The sequence below is a fragment of the Pelodiscus sinensis genome, chromosome 4 (assembly GCF_049634645.1).
Source record: "Pelodiscus sinensis isolate JC-2024 chromosome 4, ASM4963464v1, whole genome shotgun sequence".
In the NCBI taxonomy this organism is placed as follows: Eukaryota; Metazoa; Chordata; order Testudines; family Trionychidae; genus Pelodiscus; species Pelodiscus sinensis.
The window spans coordinates 6,774,235-6,793,171 of record NC_134714.1 but is presented as its reverse complement, the minus strand read 5'-3'; the positions used below and the strand labels follow the sequence as shown (position 1 = coordinate 6,793,171).

The window sequence follows — 18,937 nt, the reverse complement described above, 5'->3', positions numbered from 1 at the left end:
CACGAGAGGGGAAGGAGCCCAGGCAAGAGCTCCTGACCTGCCCCTCCAGCAGCAGCTGCACCCTCAGCAGCAACAGCCGCCAGGGAGACAGTCCAGAGGGAACCGTCTGTCGGTGGACTAGGTCACAGGGCCGCAAATACCCCAATAGAGGGGAAGAGACTTCTGACAAGGCCTCAGGGCCATAATCACCCCATTAGGGGGGCAGGTACTTTTGACTAGGTCTCAGGGCCATAATCATCCCAGTAGGGGAGCAGGGACATCTGACCAGGCCTCAGGGCCGTAAATACCCTAGTAGAGGGGCATTGGTGTTAAGCCAGCTTATAGACCGGGCCTGCCCGAGGCATTAGAGATGCGTGTATCATCGAGGGGGAAGCCTGCCCCTCGACAGCAATACAGATGGCATTCTTCCCAAGGGGCTAGGCTAAGGACGTCAGTGGGCCACTGAGGTGAGCGTTGAGATTAGGAGTAGCCATTCCTGAAGGGGAGGAACCGCAAGTGGGCACAGCCAGACGGAAGTACCCAGGGTGATAGGCGCTGCAGTTAGGGAGGGATGCAAGTCCTGCCATGGAGGACCTGGAAAGGGCAGGCGAGACACCACCAAAAAAGGGCACCCCAAAGCTGGTAAGAGCTAATTCTCTGGTAGACCAGCCAGAGGCACCATTGAAGTGAGTCTGAACCTGTTACACCATCTTATCCACTGCAGTTCCCGGTCTCTTGGGCACAGACGATCGCACTGGCCTCAGAAACTGCTGCCGCCAATACAGAAGGAGCATTCACAACAGTTTGGTGGGTTTTGCCCACGAGCAGAGCCATCTACTCGATAGGAAGGAAGGTCCTGTGGTCAAGACTCAAGATTTTCAATAAACTCGTGGCTTTGCCACCGATTTCCTCAGTGATCTTGGGCAAGACATTTAAAGTTTTCCCGAGTGATTAAGCTGGGCCTCAGAAGCCAAGTAATAGAGGTACTTTAAAAGATTTTACTCTCGATCTGGGTCTCATTTCCCTTGTCTGTAAAATGGGGACAGTAAAACTGTCCTTTTTGTCTAGAGATGGGGAGCACTTTGGAGCAGAAACTCTCTTCTATATTTTTAAAAGTGCCCTGGCACATGGCCTTGAATTGGGCATTATCTCTAGATACTTTCCATGTGAATTACATAACAACTGAGCATTAAAATCCCCAGTTAAGTTTTCGAGCTGGACACACGTTACGATCATAGCATCAAGATAGACATTTCGACCTAAGGAGACGTCTGGCTTTAGAACCGACTCTCGTTTCCAGCTGCAGTCTTCTCGCTGCACACGCTCTAACATTCCAACCGGGCAACCATCAGGCACGGCTAATGCATGCACAACACAAACCACCACACACACACACCCACACACACACAAACACCTTTAGTTGCGTAGGATACAGCAGCAATCATCCCTGGAATGAAACAAGCGTGGGGCCCTGCCAGCTGCTGCTGCTGGGAGCAAAATGGTACAGCTAGAACGAGCGTGGCTTGTCTCTCATTTTCATGCAAGAGAGCAGAGACGTTTACAACAATTGGCGCATGTGTGGGATGGACCCGTTTCCTTACAGATTTCCGTGGTGGCGCACGGAAACACGCTCGCAGTAATGTCTCACCTCCAGCCCCAGCAAATTAAAAAATTACTTTGTAGCGCTGACTCCAGGGAACGTTACCACTACATCACACCATGCATTATAGATTGCAGGCATCTTTTATCAGACACGCCAGCCATGCTAGAAGAAACAATGTCTCCAGAGGCCTTTCAGTCCTTTCTTTTACAGAGGGTTTCATCCAGAGGTACCACACGACAGCGTGGGGGCAAAGAATGTTTGTGAGATTGATTATTTGGTGGCAATTTTGCTTAGGGATTGAAAGATTGCATCAGTGAAATGTCTCATCCACACCCACAATTAGGTCATTTCCCTTCTTAAAGGGTGAATGGATAATGACCCTTCCATTACTAGGATAATGAAGGAGAAAGAAAAAACCACTTCCCTGCCCATCTGACACAAACAAATATGGGTAACGACTGCAGCTGTGAGCACAGATGTGGGTTAGAACACACCTGGGATTTAAGAAGCATATTTTTGTTTCCCCCATTAATGCATTTTGAGTTGAAATGCAAAGATGAAATGAAAATTGAACTATGCCCATTTTTGGGTTGATATTTTCTATTTACCAGACTGTGGTACAGAAACACCAGCTACCTTTGAAATAAATATTTCTCCCTTCACACGTGCAGAGTGATTTTCCCCGGCACACCAGGGTTCATTGAAGATTCAGCACTCATTGACATCACCAACTATCCAGGCCTTGGAGGGGTGGCTGTGTTAGTCTGTATCTGCAAAAACAACGAGAAGTCCTGTAACACCTTAGGACACATCTACAATCCAGGGAAGATTGATGCTGCTGTGGTTGATCTTCCGGGGTTTGATTTAGCGGGTCTAGTGAAGGCATGCTAAATTGAACTCAGAAGGCACCCCCGTCAGTGCCGGTACTCCTGCTCCTCACGAAAAATAAAGCATTTGCTCCTGTCGGCCTCCCGCTGTGTGGACGGCAATTTAAGATACATCAACTCCAGCTACGCAATTAACGTCGCTGTAGTTGTGTATCTTAGGTCGACCTTCCACTCCAGTGTAGACCAAGTCTTAGGGTATGTCTACACTACCACCCTAGTTCGAACTAGGGTGGTTAATGTAGTCAATCGAAGTTGCATATGAAGCCCGGGATTTAAATATCCCAGGCTTCATTTGCATCTTGCCGGGCGCCGCCATTTTTAAATCCCCAGTAGTTCAGACTCCATGCCCGTGGCTACACGTGGCACGAAGTAGGTAGTTCGAATTAGGCTTTCTAATTCGAACTACTGTTACTCCTCGTGGCCATTTAAAAATGGCCTAATTCGAACTACCTACTCCATGCCGCGTGTAGCTGCGGGCACGGAGTCCGAACTACCGGAGATTTAAAAATGGTGGCACCCGGCAAGATGCAAATGAAGCCCGGGATATTCAAATCCCAGGCTTCATTTGCAACTTCGATTGACTACATTAACCACCGTAGTTCAAACTAGGGTGGTAGTGTAGACATACCCTTAGAGACTAGCGGATTTATTAGGGCATAGGCTTTTGTGGGTAATGAATCGGTGGGTTGCTGAGGGACTCCTGTGATTTATGCTGTGTCATTGATGAGGCTTGAACCCCACAACCAGCACCAAACTAGGAATTGCCAGCAAGATTTCAGAGAGGGGGATAAGACTTCTGTTTAAAGGGTATGGCGGGTGCAGCACATCTGAGTGCAGGCACTTGGCTAGATTCTCATCAGGTGGCAAATGCCATAATTCCATCGGCGCGATGCCAATCTATACCAGCTTAGGATCCAACCTGTTTCTTCAGTAGTAAATATTATGGGCAGACGGGACACCTGGGAAGATCCTTGCACCTAACATTCAGATCCCAACAGCTTTCCCTCTGCCTCCTCAGAGATGCATTATGCCTCCCATCTCAGAGCAGCATATTGGTAACGTGTGGTTCTGGCTTGGGAAAGAATTTTCAGATCTTCCCTTCAGAAGTATGTGGCTGGTACTTGACCGGCCATCAGCACCGTGGCCAGAATGGGGCTCCTGGTTGCCCATGGGGCTTGTTTTGACATCAGAGCACAAACCGGGGTTTCTAGCAATTTCCTGGTCTGAAAATTCAGTCATGGTTCCGACAGTTAGCTGCCTGGCACATACAGCGCAGGCTTTGTCAGCATTGAGGGGAGACACAGAATGACAAGGCATTTGGAATAAGCTAACCCTCTGCTGACAGCCAACAGAATGTAGCCAGCGATTCTCCATCGCAGTTTTAGGCCTGCCTGGGAAGGAGAATCCTTTAGTCTGTTTCCTTCCATCCATGCTGAATTTTTCTAACATCTCCTCATCCAGGAGAAGCTGAGGGCTTGCCTGAGATACGTTGCTGCACCGACAGGAGGAAGCGTCAGCCTATCTTAGGCCAGTTGTACACTAAAAGGGAAGGTCAAGTCAAGATCTGACTCTCGCTTCATAATTAACATAGCTGGAGTCGACATACCTTGTTTCAATTTTCTGTTGTCCCCATAGTGGAGGCTGATGGGAGCAAACGCATCTGTGGGCTTCCCTTACTCCTCACAGGAGCAGGAGTGCTGGCTGCCAACAGGGGGTGCCCTCTGAGTTTGATTTAGTGAGTCTTAACTAGACTCTCTAAATCAAACTCTGGAACATCAATCGCAGCAGCCTCGATCTTCCATTTAGTGAAGACATGGCCTGAGAGACATTAGGTGGGAAGATGCGGCAAGATTCAGACCCTGTCTCAGAGGCACAGCCAAAGGTAAGGTTACAGGCCTGAGCGACAGGGAGAGGGTGGTGGGGATCAGAGTGATGAAGAAAGGAATGGAGATGCTGTTCTGGCCTTGCCAAACCCAGTTGGATGGCGGGAGATGTCTCGGTTGCTGCCGTTTCCTCCTTTCTGCTCTGGGGAATCCCGTCATCCCCTCTTACATCCCTCCAACATGCTGCTGCAAAGCTCGGCCTAGCTCATTGCTCTATTCGTCCCATGCCCGAGGTGCTGGGGAAGGACCAGCTCCTCTCCTGCCCTCAAATGCCCCCTGCTCATCCCATCCATTGCTGAATTGCCCCTGCAGTAGGAGCTCTGGGACGCCGAGGGGGGCAGTCGGTTATTTCTGTGGATGGGTGAGAGTGAGCGTAGCCCCTCGGACCTCCCAGATGAGTGATGCTGTCATGGGGTCGGCTCACCCCTGCAGCGCCTCCTGCTGGTAGCTCTGGGGGATTCGTCCTTTCTCTTCAGGGCATCCCCGTCTGGCTGGTGTCTCCCTCGTGTGCGGTCCATGCCCATGTTCCAGACTCATGTCGCTCCTGGATCAGGGCATCTTGTAAGATACTGCTCTCCGGCAGTGTCCACTCCAGTGGCCTCTCATCCCCCTTCTGGGATTCATCAGCAATCCATCTAGCACCAGTCACTGTGGCCAACGGCAGCCTTGGGCTAGCCCCTCGCTTCAGGGGCCAGCCGCAGTCCTCCCAGGCCACACATCAATGGTGGCTAGACGGCTCCCCAGGCCAGCTAGGCTCCCTTATCCCCCCGCCAGCAGAAAAACTAATTCACACTCACAGCCACTGCTCATCGCCCGCCAGGCAGCCCCGCCTCCTGTTTTGTCCTGCTTCCAGGCCCAAGGTGTTATCTGCTGTCACCTGGTCCTCAGGACGCGAGAGACTGACATACTTCCATAGTGAGTCATGCCCAGCCTCCCCCTCCTCATGCAGATTGTGCTGCAGTGCCTGGGGAAACTGAGGCACGCACACACACAGAGTCACTGCAGGGCAGCGTAGGACAGTAGGAATCACATACAGCACAACAAAGCAAACAGTCAATGTAACAACAGAGTGAACACAGGGCTACAAGAGTGGACAAATTCCACACTACGTCACACCCATCAACGAGGACTGTGACTTGGCTTCCATAACGCTACTGATTCATGGGCAACAGAGTCAGGTGACCTGGTCACCTGATACTAACCTGCATCCTGGACTGCTGAACTGTTCCACAGGGAGGTGGGGGGGACATCAGTCAATGAATGTCCCACCTTATAGAAATGTTATATAAGGCACGGGAGGAAAACAACAATGGTCTTCAGCTTGCCTGGTGTCTGCCTCCCCTGATATACTTGAAAACACCTGGAAACAAAAGGTTTGTAACTGGGGGAAGGGAGAAGAACTGCTGGACGCAGGCTACAGCGTTACCCGGCCTGTGAGGGACTCTACCAGAAACAATACCTAGGGTGAGAAATTATTCCTTGTAACCAGTTGGTTTTAGCTTTGTATTATCTTCTCTGTGACCCACTTTGTTTTGTTTGCTACCTTTTTGACCACTTACAATTCACCTTCCCTTAGTTCATACACCTGTTTCTGGTTTATGCTATAACCCAGTTGATGTAACTTCTAACAGAGGGGGGCGAGGGGAGCGGGTATCTTCCATCCCATTGAGGAAGGAGGCTAACTTCATATCACTTTGAAGTTGAACTCCAAGGCAGGGGGAGATGAATATCTGGGTGCTGTGGTAAGTCCCTAGAGCTGAGTCTTGCCAGAGTTGATCTCACTGTCTGCTTCAGCAGCTGGCTGTGGCCCTGCTTCTGCGCTTGGCTGGAGAGCCTGGGTCAGCAAGTCCAGGTAAAAGGGGCCCCAGCTGACTGAGAAGGAAGGCTCCATGGTATCTGAAGCACCTCAGTTGGCATCCCAGGTCCCAAACCATCACAGCAGGCTGTTGAAAAGCAGCCAGAAATGTCGTCAGCCGCCCACAGGATGATGGGACATGGAAAATTGCACCCTGGGTCGGCGAGCCCGCCCCATGAGGCACTGCGATCCCTTCCCAGAGCTCCCAGCGGCAGAAGGTGGTGAGCTCCAAAGCAGGGTAGCTGCCCACCACACACTGTTCTGTCTCTCGCTGCAGGAGCAGCATCTGTGGACCTGCCCCACCGGCATAAGGAGCACCGCACGTGTACACAACAGCAGTTTAAATACAGCTGGGGATGTGCATTGACTTAAAGTAAGTTGGCCGTGTAGACATGGCCTCTGACTCTGCAGTCCCTGTCTGATCAGCGCTGCAGCATCTGCCATCAGACTGCTGTGGCTGGAGTTGGCTGAGAGATGAGGAGGCAGATGTGGGGTGAAGCCTCCCCCTTATTTTCTCTCTCAACTTCAGACACTCCCACTTTTGAATTTCAAAACATCCCTCCTGGAAAGACACTGGGCAGCTACTGAGTCCCCAGGGACGCCAGGCATCCCTGGGCGCTATCTCAGAGCCTGCCTGAGGTTACACAAGGACACAGGCATTTTCCTTCCTGATAAAACAACTTGCTCCCTGAGAAGCAATACAGCCTCTGGAGTCCAGTGGGGGGCCTCGAAGCCTCACGAAACTCCACAGGGGGGTTTGGATGTGATTCTCTCTTTAAGGAATTCTGCCCTGATCTTTAAATATACATGTCAAGAGATTCTTTTTTTAAAACAAATATCTGGGCATTTCTGCAAGATCTTCCTCTCACTCCTTCAGACGGGAATGGGTGTTAAATAGCTTCTGTCTCTAGGTGAGGGAGAGATGCCCCATTCTGAGTTCAAACACGATTAGCCACACAGCCGCCAGCTGATTGATCAATTTCATAAAACTCTGGGGGTGGCTCACCCAGGCTCTGAGTTTTACCTGCTGGGAGATTTTTAATGGGCTGCATTTCTTGGCAGACGGGCAGAGATTGGTTGTCTTTCTGGAGATGGCAGATTAATTGGCGACAGACAGCCGTCAGCCCCATGCTGCTTTGTGCTCCAGGATCTGATGTGAATGTTTTACTGATTTCCCGGGGGCTGCCTCTCCACAGCCCACTGCGTGCCCTGCCTCTTTCGCACGCTGGCTAGGAAGCAAGATCAGTGGATCAGAAATCATTCAACAGAGTGGACCTGTGGGCAAGACAGGCACTTGCTTTCCCCTCCTCCCTTTTGTGCAGGAAATGTTGCAGGAGAAATCTCTGGTGCTGCACGGTTCGATTCTGCGCTACTCCGCCCTCCGTGCCTCGTTATTATTTTATATAGTGCACCTTGTGCTGAGTCCCCTTTGCTCTGGACTTGCTGGACAACTTAAAGATGTCTGGTGTGTGCAGCATTGGGTTAAAGAAATGCCCAGTGGGCATAACCAGCTAGCTAGACCAGTGCTTTTTAAGCACAAGATCGCTTTTTGAACTTAAGTGCAATCCAAGATCTACCTTAGATAAAAATACCCTGGCCACACCCTCCCTCCTCTTCTCTGAGGCCCTGCCCCTGCTCACTCCATCCTCCCTCTCTTGTCTTGGATTAAGGGATTTGAAGTGTGAGAGGGGCTCTGAGCTGAGCTTGGGGCTCTGGGATGGTTTTTGGATGCAGGGGTGCTTGGGGTGTAGGAGGGGGTTCATGACTGAGGTAGGGGTTTTGGGATGTGGGCTCCAGCTGGGCACTGCTGACCTCAGGTGGCTCCTGGGTGGTGGTGCAGTGGGGTGAAGGCAGGTTCACCCCTGTCCTGGCCATGGCCCCACTCCCTAAAGCAGCCAGCAAACTCCCTCCCAAGTCCTGTTGTGCTCCCTGCCCTGCTTTGTGAAAATAGGATACAGAGTGGGAGGGGGCACCCTGACATCAGCACCCTTCTCACCCTCCCCTGCCCTGCACAGCAAGGGGGAGGGGCAGCTCCAAGGCAAAGGGCAGGAGATGCACAGCAGTGCGGGGACAGGGAGGGGCAGGGGAAGGTAGCTGAAGTGCCGGCGCTTGATAATAGCCTCTTGGCCAAACCAGTCAGGATCCCCTGTCAGAGGCTCCAAGATCGACCGGAAGATCCCGATCGACTGGTTGGTGACCACTGAGCTAGACCATCACCTCCTGTCTCCACCGTCCAGCACAGGGCCTGCTGCAGGCAGTGGAGGCTGGAATGGACAGTTCCATTCCTAGCGACCCCTGCCAACATAACCCTTCCAGTAGCCTATACCCACTGGTGCCAGCTACACCAGCCAGCCCCAAGGACTGAAGTTGTGCAAGGTTTCAGACAAGCTCCCGGCAGCCCCAAAAAATCAAGGAATGAAAAGACAGTGAAACCACCTCTGTCTCCAGCTTTGACACACCTGAAGGAAGACCCTGCCTCCCAAGCTCACAGACACGACCTAACAAGGGAGAACAAAGCAGAAGAGGCAGCGTAGGAAACTGCTCTATAAAGATAACAGGGCTACAGAGAAGAGAGAAGGGGCAGTTTCTCATTTACAAGGTCTCTTCCCACCACTGAGGCAGGGACGTGGAGACAGAGAGTTGGGGGACTTCTGAAACAACCTCCCCTTGGTTCGTGAGAAAGCAGGATAACAAAAGCAGTTCCCTGCAACCGGCCACTCCTGGCTCCCTGAAGGATGTGCCAGCCTGACCACAACATCATGAGATTGATTTTGACCCTGGGCCAGTCCCAGGCGAACCAACAGCATTCCCTCTAAGTTGTGCGCTTGTGTGGACACTCAGGAGAGATTTAAATGCCACCCTGCTGATTAGCAGAGCACCCAACGCTAGGTTTTGTCTCCACTGGTGGTGCACATTAGATCATGCCTCGGTGCACATAACAAAATTTATTCTATGCACGAATGGAAAAAATCTGCACATGGATGGAATTGCAAGCCAGGTGGTCACCCTAGGAGACCACCTCCAGGGAGCGCCAGGCCAGCTTTTTTATTTAATTTTTGCTCCACTCTAATTGGCCATCCATTTCTGCTCTGCTCATGGGCCAATTGTGGTGGGTTTTCTTTCCATTTCTTTTGCTTTGGTCACCTCAGGTGGGATATGCCAAAACGTTTTCTGCCCTGGCCAACAAAACAGCGTGGACTGCTCCTGTTTTGACGAACGCAGTCCCTTAAACGTTTGCAGGGAAAGATCCCTGAGAAAGAAGACCAGGTTTCCCCAGATCAGATGGCAACTGAGAATCACTGTTTAGGATGGGCACTCCAAGGTGAATGTTACCTCGCGCCAGCCAAACCCTATGTCTGATCTGAATGAGAGTCTGATGACCACAGCTTAAGGACTTGTCTACACTGGCACACGTTGGTAACAAAACAATGAGAGCATTTACACTGCAGTGCAATTTTTGTTGGGAAAAACACTCAGTTTTGGTGACCAAAAACTTTTACCCCTGTGAGAGACTTTTGTCTTTTCCCCTCCCTTTAATGTTAACAAAGAGCCAGTGTGGATTCTGCTGTTTGTTTTGTGGAGAGAACTGGCTTCTGCCAGTATCCCACAATGCCTGCCCTGATAACTCTGCTCAGTGTTTTGTGATCTCTGCTGCCCTGCAGGCACACACACACCCTCCCCTTTCAAAGCTCCAGGAAGTATCTGACAGCTGAGTGAGCTGTTCCGTTTGGGCAACAAAGAGCAAATCATTGGAATGCTTCTGTTCTGCCCTGCTAGGAACACACCAGCAGGCAGGCTGCTGTTGCAGGGGGAGGGCTGGAGAAATTGCTGTGCTGCTTTGACAGTCCTTAGCACAGAGAGCTCACGAGGGAATTCCAAGAAGCGCAGAGATCAGCTCTGCCTCCCCACAACACTGCCCTGTGGGATGCTTGCCCACATTGCTTTGCTCTGTTGACAAGGGAGCTAACAATGTGGCCATGAAATGTCGACAAAAAGAGGCAGAAAACCCAGTTTGACCAGTTTTCACATTTAGCGACTTTTGCATGTCGACAGCACTTTTGTCGCCAAACCTTGCCAGTGTAGACACAGCCTTAGTTGAAGTCGAGGCTGCGCCAGATGTTCTTTCAGACTGAACATCCCCATATCACCTCATGTTGTTTCCCAACTCCAAGACGTGTCCAGAGAAATTATACAGAGAATATATAAAATGGGGAGAGGGAGAAAAAACATTCCAGAAAAGGAGGGTGGATTTCATTAAGAAGGATCAGACGAAATGAGCTCATTGGATACAAGAGCAAGGAGATGCACCAACACTCCTCTGGGGAAAATTAAACACCCCTCCAATGGGGTATAAATCACAAACAATAGCCACACTGCTATTCACACGAGGATCAATTCTGCAAGGTGCTGAGCCCTTCTGCGAGGGGCTGAGTGCCCTCATTTCCCACTGATGGCCCCAATTCAGCAAGGAACTCAAGCACATCTCACTGAAAGCATCTGAGTAACATCACTGGCTTCAAGTCAGAACCACACAGGATGGAATCCATGACATACAGAATATAGGCTCACAGCCTCCTGATTCCCTGATTCAAAGAGGGAGGGTAGAGTCTAATCCTTAAGTCTGACCATTCTCCTTTCGTGTTCAGGAAAGATCCCTGAGATTATCTGACAGAGATTTTGTGGATCATAAGAACGGCCAGACTGGGTCAGACCAAAGGTCCATCCAGCCCAGTATCCTGTCTGCCAACAGTGGCCAATGCCAGGTGCCCCAAAGGGAGTGAACAGAACAGGGAATCATCAAGGGATCTCTTTCCTGTCACCCATGTCCTGCTTCTGACAAACAGAGGCTAGCAACACCATCCCTACTCATCCTGGCTAATAAGTATTGATGGCTCTAACCTTCATGAATGTATCTCTTTCTTTTTTGAACCCTGTTAAAGTCCTGATCTTCACCACATCCTCTGGCAAGGAGTTCCACAGGTGTGTTGAGTGAAGAAAAACTTCCTTTTGTTTGTTTTAAACCTGCTGCCTATTAATTTCATTTGGTGACCCCTAGTTCTTGGGAACAAGTAAATAAATCCCTTTTTCATTTTCTCCATACTTGTCATGACTTTATAGACCTCTATTATTTCCCCTCCTTACTCTCCTCTTTTCTAAGCTGAAAAGTCCCAGACTTTTAAATCTCTCTTCATATAGCACCTGTTCCAAACCCCTAATCATTTTTGTTACCCTTCTCTGAACCTTTTCCAATGCCAAGATACCTTTTTTGAGATGAGGCGACCACATCTGTACACAGCATTCAATATGTGGGAGTACCATGGATAGAGGCACTAAGATGTTCTCTGTCTTATTCTCTATCCCCTTTTAATAGGATAGCTCTTCTTTACAAATATAGAATAGTTAATACAATGGGCCACGGGACCCACCTTTGGAAAAGGACCTGAGTGCAAATTCATCCAGGATAAAATAAATGTGATGTCTCTACTGGAGGCACTTGGCCCAGTGGCCTATTAGTAGCTCATTAGGAGCTGTTGTTGCTCATGCCAATGGCTATATGTGTTGTGCGTGATTTTAATCCGCATTCCCAGCAGACAATGTAAATGCATCTGTGGGTTGGGAGGGTACATAGCTATGAATGGTTAAGAGCAGAAAATTGGGATCCAGAGTTAAAGTACATGTGGAAACCAGAGGCTGGAGAAAGGCTGTTCTCAGTAGTGACGGATGGCAGAACAAGGAGCAATGGTCTCAAGTTGTGGCGGGAGACGTCCAGGTTGGATATTAGGAAAAACTATTTCACTAGGAGGGTGGTGAAGCACTGGAATGGGTTACCTAGGGAAGTAGTGGAGTCTCCATCCCTAGAGATTTTTAAGTCTCGGCTTGACAAAGCCCTGGCTCGTTTGATTGAGTTGGGATTGGTCCTGCCTTGGGCAGGGGGCTGGACTTGATGACCTTCTAAGGTCTCTTCCAGCTCTATGGTTCTATGATTCTAGGTATGTGGCAACTTCTACTAATAGCACTTATTCCTAAGCACAGTCCTACTGTACCTCTGGCATGTGGTGTTTTCCACACACCCCTAAAACCAGCTGTGTTACAACAGAAATAATTGTAGGCTCTTCAATCTGACAGCATAAGCAGGAGTCCATTTCAGGCTGCAATAGGGCTGCCCGTTACTTGTTCAGGAGAACCTGGCAAGCAGGACAGGATGAAAGCAAAAGCCAACAAGACAATTTCCCAGTCTTGTAACTTTTAATTGCTCATCATAGTGACATTGATCTAATGAATTCCGAGACTGGGGAGAGCAATTAATTGCCGATTTTGAGCCATGCGGGGTACATCTTGGAGGGTGATAACAAGCAAGATAAGCAGCATGCAATCAAAGCCTGAGAATATTGCATTCTTGCTGAGATCACAGTCAAGAAATAAGCCACTGTGTCAAAAAGAAAACTGCAGAGTGTTTCTGACTGAGGGGTCTTCTTAGGGAACCCACCAGAATTGGGCGGCTGCATTTCAGTTGGCATCCCTCTTGCCTCTTAATACATATCCTATTTACATGCTACACATGGAATTAAAACAGAAATAGCATCACCTACCTGCCACAGTGGAAAGTGACAGCAGGAAACCACAGGGATAGGGAAAACAAGAAAGGATGATCTCATTTAGGCAAAGGGGAAGTTAGAGGAATGCAAGCAGGAAAATCAACGTGCTAGCAGAGGCAGCCATGGGCAGAAAGCAGGTGTCAGTAAATGAGGACTGCCCAGCAGAATGAAGCAGAAATGCCTGTTTTCTTCCCCCACGGTTCGTAGTATACTTGCAAAATGAAGAGAGTCTGTGAAAAATCCAGAAAGGCGCAGCCTGTGAGAAGAAAAGTTTAGATCTTGATGCCAGCTCAGTTCCAGTCTCCTGGAATAGGGTAGTTAGGCTAACTGTGCTTGGGCAGTTAGGATTTGCTGAGCCAAGTCTATGCCTTGAGCCAGGACTGTCCCTAAGGGGGCGCATGGCCAGGAACCTCCTCCACCCCATCCCAAGCCTTGCTCCTGCTTTGCCCCTGCCTATCCCCACTCCACCTTTCCCCCAAGCCCTACCCTAGTTCGAACTAGGGGGCAAGTGTAGACATACCCTAACAGAAAACCTCCATCTCTGCCACAAACAAACACAAAGTCTCCTTCCTCCTTCTCTGCTCTTCATAGGACTGTCCCCCTGCAGATGTCACAGTACGGCCAGTGCTCTGCACCTTCTGCATCTCCTGTGTTCCCTGCAAAATCTACCCCTTGCCACAGAACCAGCTCTACCATCCAACCCCTCATGAAAAACAAATGTACGCCCTCGTCCTACAAACACTTAGGCCCGTGCCTGCCTGGAAACATCATTCCAATGAAGTCACCAGGTACCGTTCCAATGGACCTGCCTATCATAGGGCACGTCTAGACTACATGGCTCCGTTGACGGAGCCATGTAGATTTGTTGACATGGCAAAGGGAAATGAAGCAGCGATTTAAATAATTGCCGCTTCATTTAAATTAAAATGGCTGCCGCGCGGTGCCCATCAGCTGTTTGGCAGCACCGCGCTGTAGTCTGGATGCTCCGCGGTCAACATCAAAGGATTTGTCGACCTCCCTGGTAAACCTCATCCCACGAGGCATAATGGAGAGGTCGACAGATGCCTTTGATGTCGACTGCGGCGCGTCCAGACTACAGCGCTGTGCCGCCAAACAGCTGATCGGCACCGCGCGGCAGCCATTTTAATTTAAATGAAGCGGCGATTATTTAAATCGCTGCTTCATTTCCCTTTGCCCACAACCCTAATCTACATGGCTCTATCGACGGAGCCCTGTGGTCTAGATGTGCCCATAGAATCCCAGGGCTGGAAGAGACCTCAGGAGTCATCAAGTCCAGCCTCCTGCGCAAAGCAGGACCAGTCCCAACTCAACCATCCCAGCCAGGGCTTGGTCAAGCCGGGACTTAAAAGCCTCTAGGGATGGAGATTCCACCCCCTCCCTAGGGAACCCATCCCAGTGCTTCCCACCCTCCTAGGGAAATCGTTTTTCCTAATATCCAGCCTAGGCCTCCCCCACTGCAACTTGAGACCACACACTGAAAGTAAAGGCAGGTCTGGGGCTTATATTTCTGGCCCTTGTGCCAATGGAGAAAACCTTCTGAAACGATGCGGTGACGTCTCCCTGAGCCTTGACACGATAGCTCTCAGATGAATGAGCTGCTCCCTCCGGCTCTGTGGGGTGTTCGCCCACACGCCTAGGTAAATCCTTTACATGCTAAGAGTGTGTGTTGTTTGAAGGGTTACCCAACTTTTTCCAGGACCCCACACCACTTCCTACACTCCCCAGCCACCAAACCCCCCCGCTTCTCTGTGACCGTCTCTACCAGCGAGCTGTGCATTTGCAATACAAACTTCTGCCGCACAACAACAATTAAAAATGCAGGGTGCCAGGCAGCAAATGGGATTTTCATCTCAGAGGCAGTGTGTCCAAAGGGCATTTCAGGGACAGCACCGTTCCTAGGCATAGCTAATTCCAGACTAACTCTCCATTTGCAAAGGGATCCAAAGCCACAGCTGCTAAATCTCTAGCCTCTGCAGGATAACAGAACTGAACTTGGGACCTCTGGAGTTTAGCACATGAGTCTCTTACTGCTGCTTGAGCTAACAGCCCACTGGCACTCGATGGCTGTAGTGCACACTCATTCTCGCTCCCTAAGTGGTCTCGGTGCCTCTCCATGGGACGGTGCACCACACCCAGCAGGTGTGTGGGCTACAGCTGCAGAGAACAAGGTGCAGGCTGCAGATTGAAGGTCAGTTTGCCTCGCACAAGGTGCAGGGTGCTGGGCGTGGCTTGGAGTAGATGGGAGGGAGGAAACTTCAGGTCTTCATGCTTAGTATGACAAGGGCACCTCAGGGCCCCCGCTGAGCCAGTGGCCGAATTGTGTAGGGGGCTGCCCAGATGCACAGCCAGAGCCGCAATCCTGCAGCGTCAACAGGAAGGAGCTACAGCCAGGCGTGAAAGCAATTTAAAATTTCTTACAGGTTATTGTAAGACTTGCCTAGTGCAACCCGGGGCCCTGCCAGCTCCTTCAATAGCTCCCTGCTGGGTTATGCCCAGCTCAGCTAGCTCTGGCGGGAGCTGCGCCCCGGGGCCCTACAGACCCCTGCCAGCATGGGGAAACTGAGGCCCGGAGAGATCTGGCAAGGGGAGCGCTTGAGGGCAGCCGGGGAATCCTAGAATCCCAGGGCCGGCAGAGATCTCAGGCGTCATCGAGTCCAACCCCCCCCCGCCCAAAGCAGGACCGACCCCACGCAGTCATCAGCCGCCCCGCCCTGCGCGGCCCCACTCCCACTGCAGCCCCTCCCCTCGCCCCGCAGCGCCCCCTCCCCTGCGCCGCCGCTGTCTGCATGGGCGGAGCCCGGCGAGCCAATGGGATGGCAGGGGGCGGGCCGGCGGCCAATGGGGCGGCAGGGGCGGGCGGCGAGGGCTGGCTGGCGAGGCGGCCGGCAGTGGAGCGCGGCGGAGCGCTGGAGCAAGCAGCGGGTAGGTGCTCGCTGGCCAGGGTGCTGCAGGCAGGCGCCGCGCTCCGGCCCCGCTCCGCGCCCCTCGCCGCCTGCCCCATGGAAGAGATGGAAGAGGAGCTGAAATGCCCCGTGTGCGGCTCCTTCTACCGGGAGCCCATCATCCTGCCCTGCTCGCACAACCTGTGCCAGGCCTGCGCCCGCAACATCCTGGTGCAGACGCCCGAGGCCGAGTCCCCGCAGAGCCGGCGCGCCTCGGGCTCCCAGGTCTCCGACTACGACTACCTGGACCTGGACAAGATGAGCCTGTACAGCGAGGCGGACAGCGGCTACGGCTCCTACGGCGGCTTCGCCAGCGCGCCCACCACCCCGTGCCAGAAGTCCCCCAACGGGGTGCGCGTCTTCCCGCCGGCCGTGCCGCCGCCGCCCCACCTGCCGCCGGCCTCGCTGGCCCCCGTGCCCCGCAACGCCTGCCTCACCTGCCCGCAGTGCCACCGCAGCCTGATCCTGGACGAGCGGGGGCTGCGCGGCTTCCCCAAGAACCGGGTGCTGGAGGGGGTGATCGACCGCTACCAGCAGAGCAAGGCGGCCGCGCTGCGCTGCCAGCTGTGCGAGAAGGCGCCCAAGGAGGCCACGGCCATGTGCGAGCAGTGCGACGTCTTCTACTGCGAGCCCTGCCGCCTGCGCTGCCACCCGCCCCGCGGCCCGCTGGCCAAGCACCGCCTGGTGCCGCCGGCCCAGGGCCGGGTCAGCCGCCGGCTCAGCCCGCGCAAGATCTCCACCTGCACGGACCACGAGCTGGAGAACCACAGCATGTACTGCGTGCAGTGCAAGATGCCCGTCTGCTACCAGTGCCTGGAGGAGGGCAAGCACTCCAGCCACGAGGTCAAGGCCCTGGGCGCCATGTGGAAGCTGCACAAGGTGAGTGCTGGCCCTGGGGGGGTCTGTCTGTCTGCCTGGCTGGCCCTGGGGGGTCTGCCTGGCTGGTCCTGGGGGGGTCTGTCTGTCTGCCTGGCTGGCCCTGGGGGGTCTGCCTGGCTGGTCCTGGGGGGGTCTGTCTGTCTGCCTGGCTGGCCCTGGGGGGTCTGCCTGGCTGGTCCTGGGGGGCGGTCTGTCTGTCTGCCTGGCTGGCCCTGGGGGGTCTGCCTGGCTGGTCCTGGGGGGGGGTCTGTCTGTCTGCCTGGCTGGCCCTGGGGGGTCTGCCTGGCTGGTCCTGGGGGGGGTCTGTCTGTCTGCCTGGCTGGCCCTGGGGGGTCTGCCTGGCTGGTCCTGGGGGGGTCTGTCTGGCTGCCTGGCTGGCCCATGGGGGTCTGCCTGGCTGGTCCGGGGGGGGGTCTGTCTGTCTGCCTGGCTGGCCCTGGGGGGTCTGCCTGGCTGGTCCTGGGGGGGGTCTGTCTGTCTGCCTGGCTGGCCCTGGGGGGTCTGCCTGCCTGGTCCTGGGGGGTCTGTCTGTCTGCCTGGCTGGCCCTGGGGGGTCTGCCTGGCTGGTCCTGGGGGGGTCTGTCTGTCTGCCTGGCTGGCCCTGGGGGGTCTGCCTGCCTGGTCCTGGGGGGGTCTGTCTGTCTGCCTGGCTGGCCCTGGGGGGTCTGCCTGGCTGGTCCTGGGGGGGTCTGTCTGTCTGCCTGGCTGGCCCTGGGGGGTCTGCCTGGCTGGTCCTGGGGGGGGGTCTGTCTGTCTGCCTGGCTGGCCCTGGGGGGTCTGCCTGGCTGGTCCTGGGGGGGTCTGTCTGTCTGCCTGGCTGGCCCTGGGGGGTCTGCCTGGCTGGTCCTGGGGGGGTCTGTCTGGCTGGCCCTGGGGGGTCTGTCTGTCTGCCTGGCTGGTCCTGGGGGGGTCTGTCTGTCTGCCTGGCTGGCCGTTCCCCCCCCCCCCCCCGGCTGCTCTGTGGCACCTGGGGGCCAGGCACCGGTGGGCACAGTGCCCCCTTGCCCTTGAATCAGGGCCTTTTCCAGAATGGGCAGGGATGGGGGAGCAGCGGGGGTCCCCCCATTGCAATTCTTGCCGGTCCTCCAGCAGCAGCCGGTCTGGTGCTGCCTGGAGTCCTGGGCTCCGGTGGATCGCAGCGGGGGGGTTGGCTCAGGAAGGGGTAAGGACTGCGGGAGCTGGCCACAGGGCATGCGGGTTTGCCAGGGGCGACGGTTTGGTGCAGCGTTGCTGGTGTGCCAGCTGGGCAGCTCTGTGCACCCGGAATCAGCTGGAGGTGGGGAGGGGGTTGGGCGAGGAGGAGGAGGAGGCAGGTTGGGAGTGGGTGGGCAGCTCCCCGGGGGCTACATGCCTCACTGAATATTGATCAGCTGCTTTCTTGTGCTCTCTCTTTGTAATGCGCCTTTCCTTGTGAGAGGGAGGGGGAGGAGATTCCTGTAATGAAGCCAACTAATTGGAGAGGGGGCTACTATTCCCATTCCTCCCCCCACACCGAGAAATTCCTTTTAATCTAGGACTCAGAGGCAGGGTTGGAAATTTCCTGGGAAAAACTACTTGAGGCCAGGGAGCTGGTAAATACCAGTGTAAACCCAGAATCTGGGCTGTAAGGAGACTACAGGAATGAAAATGTCTGAAAGAGTTAGCAGTCTGGTACTAGATTTGTGGTAATCTGTCCTGTTTAGCTCTAATGAAAGGACAGAGACAAAACAAAACAGAGTCTCTGCTTAAAACTGTGTGCTGTTGTCTTGGCTGCCTCAAAGGCTACGTCTAGACAGCAGCGCTTTTCTGGGATCCTGCGTTTTCAATCGTGAGGCAGAACCTGAAGGAGAGAGTGATCGGTATCATTAATTATCCAGTGATTTACCAAGAAGCAAAGAATTTGATCAGTTAGTTGAAACCAGTTGCTGTGGCACATCATACACTCCAAAGGGACACACCAGCAATTGGTGTTGCCCAGGAAGTATGGTTACTGATCAATAACATTCTTGCAGCACACAAAGCAAAAGTCCAGAAGAGATTTCGTGAGGCCATTACGCCCACACACGTGTTGGCCAGCCTCCTTCATCCAAAACATGCACAGTATAAATTGTTAGCTGAACAACAAGAAATTGCCAGGCAATGGTTGCTCAGCAAAAATCCTGATTTTCTGCCATATTTACCTGATTTCAAGTAGAAGAGACTCCATATTCAAAATCAGTGCTGTCCTCCACTCTCAAGGAGACTGTTTCCCCTGTAACATTGTGAAAGAATTTGAAGACTGATGCAACTGCACCTCCTGTTCTGTGAAGTCAG

At 53.1% G+C, this 18,937-nt stretch overlaps 1 protein-coding gene across 6 annotated transcripts in view; it reads left to right on the top strand.

The window, feature by feature from the left end:
• The first annotated feature begins 15,684 nt into the window (after positions 1-15,684).
• The window catches only part of TRIM9 (tripartite motif containing 9), a 130,616-nt gene continuing 127,363 nt past the window's right edge, over positions 15,685-18,937 (top strand). For all 6 annotated transcript variants that reach the window (XR_012903243.1, XM_075926183.1, XM_075926184.1 and 3 more), the window contains exon 1: positions 15,685-16,645. Coding sequence is in view for 5 of the 6 variants with exons in the window: in XM_075926183.1 (XP_075782298.1) it covers positions 15,824-16,645 (822 nt within the window). In the remaining variant the exon portion in view is untranslated. The remainder of the gene's footprint in view (positions 16,646-18,937) is intronic.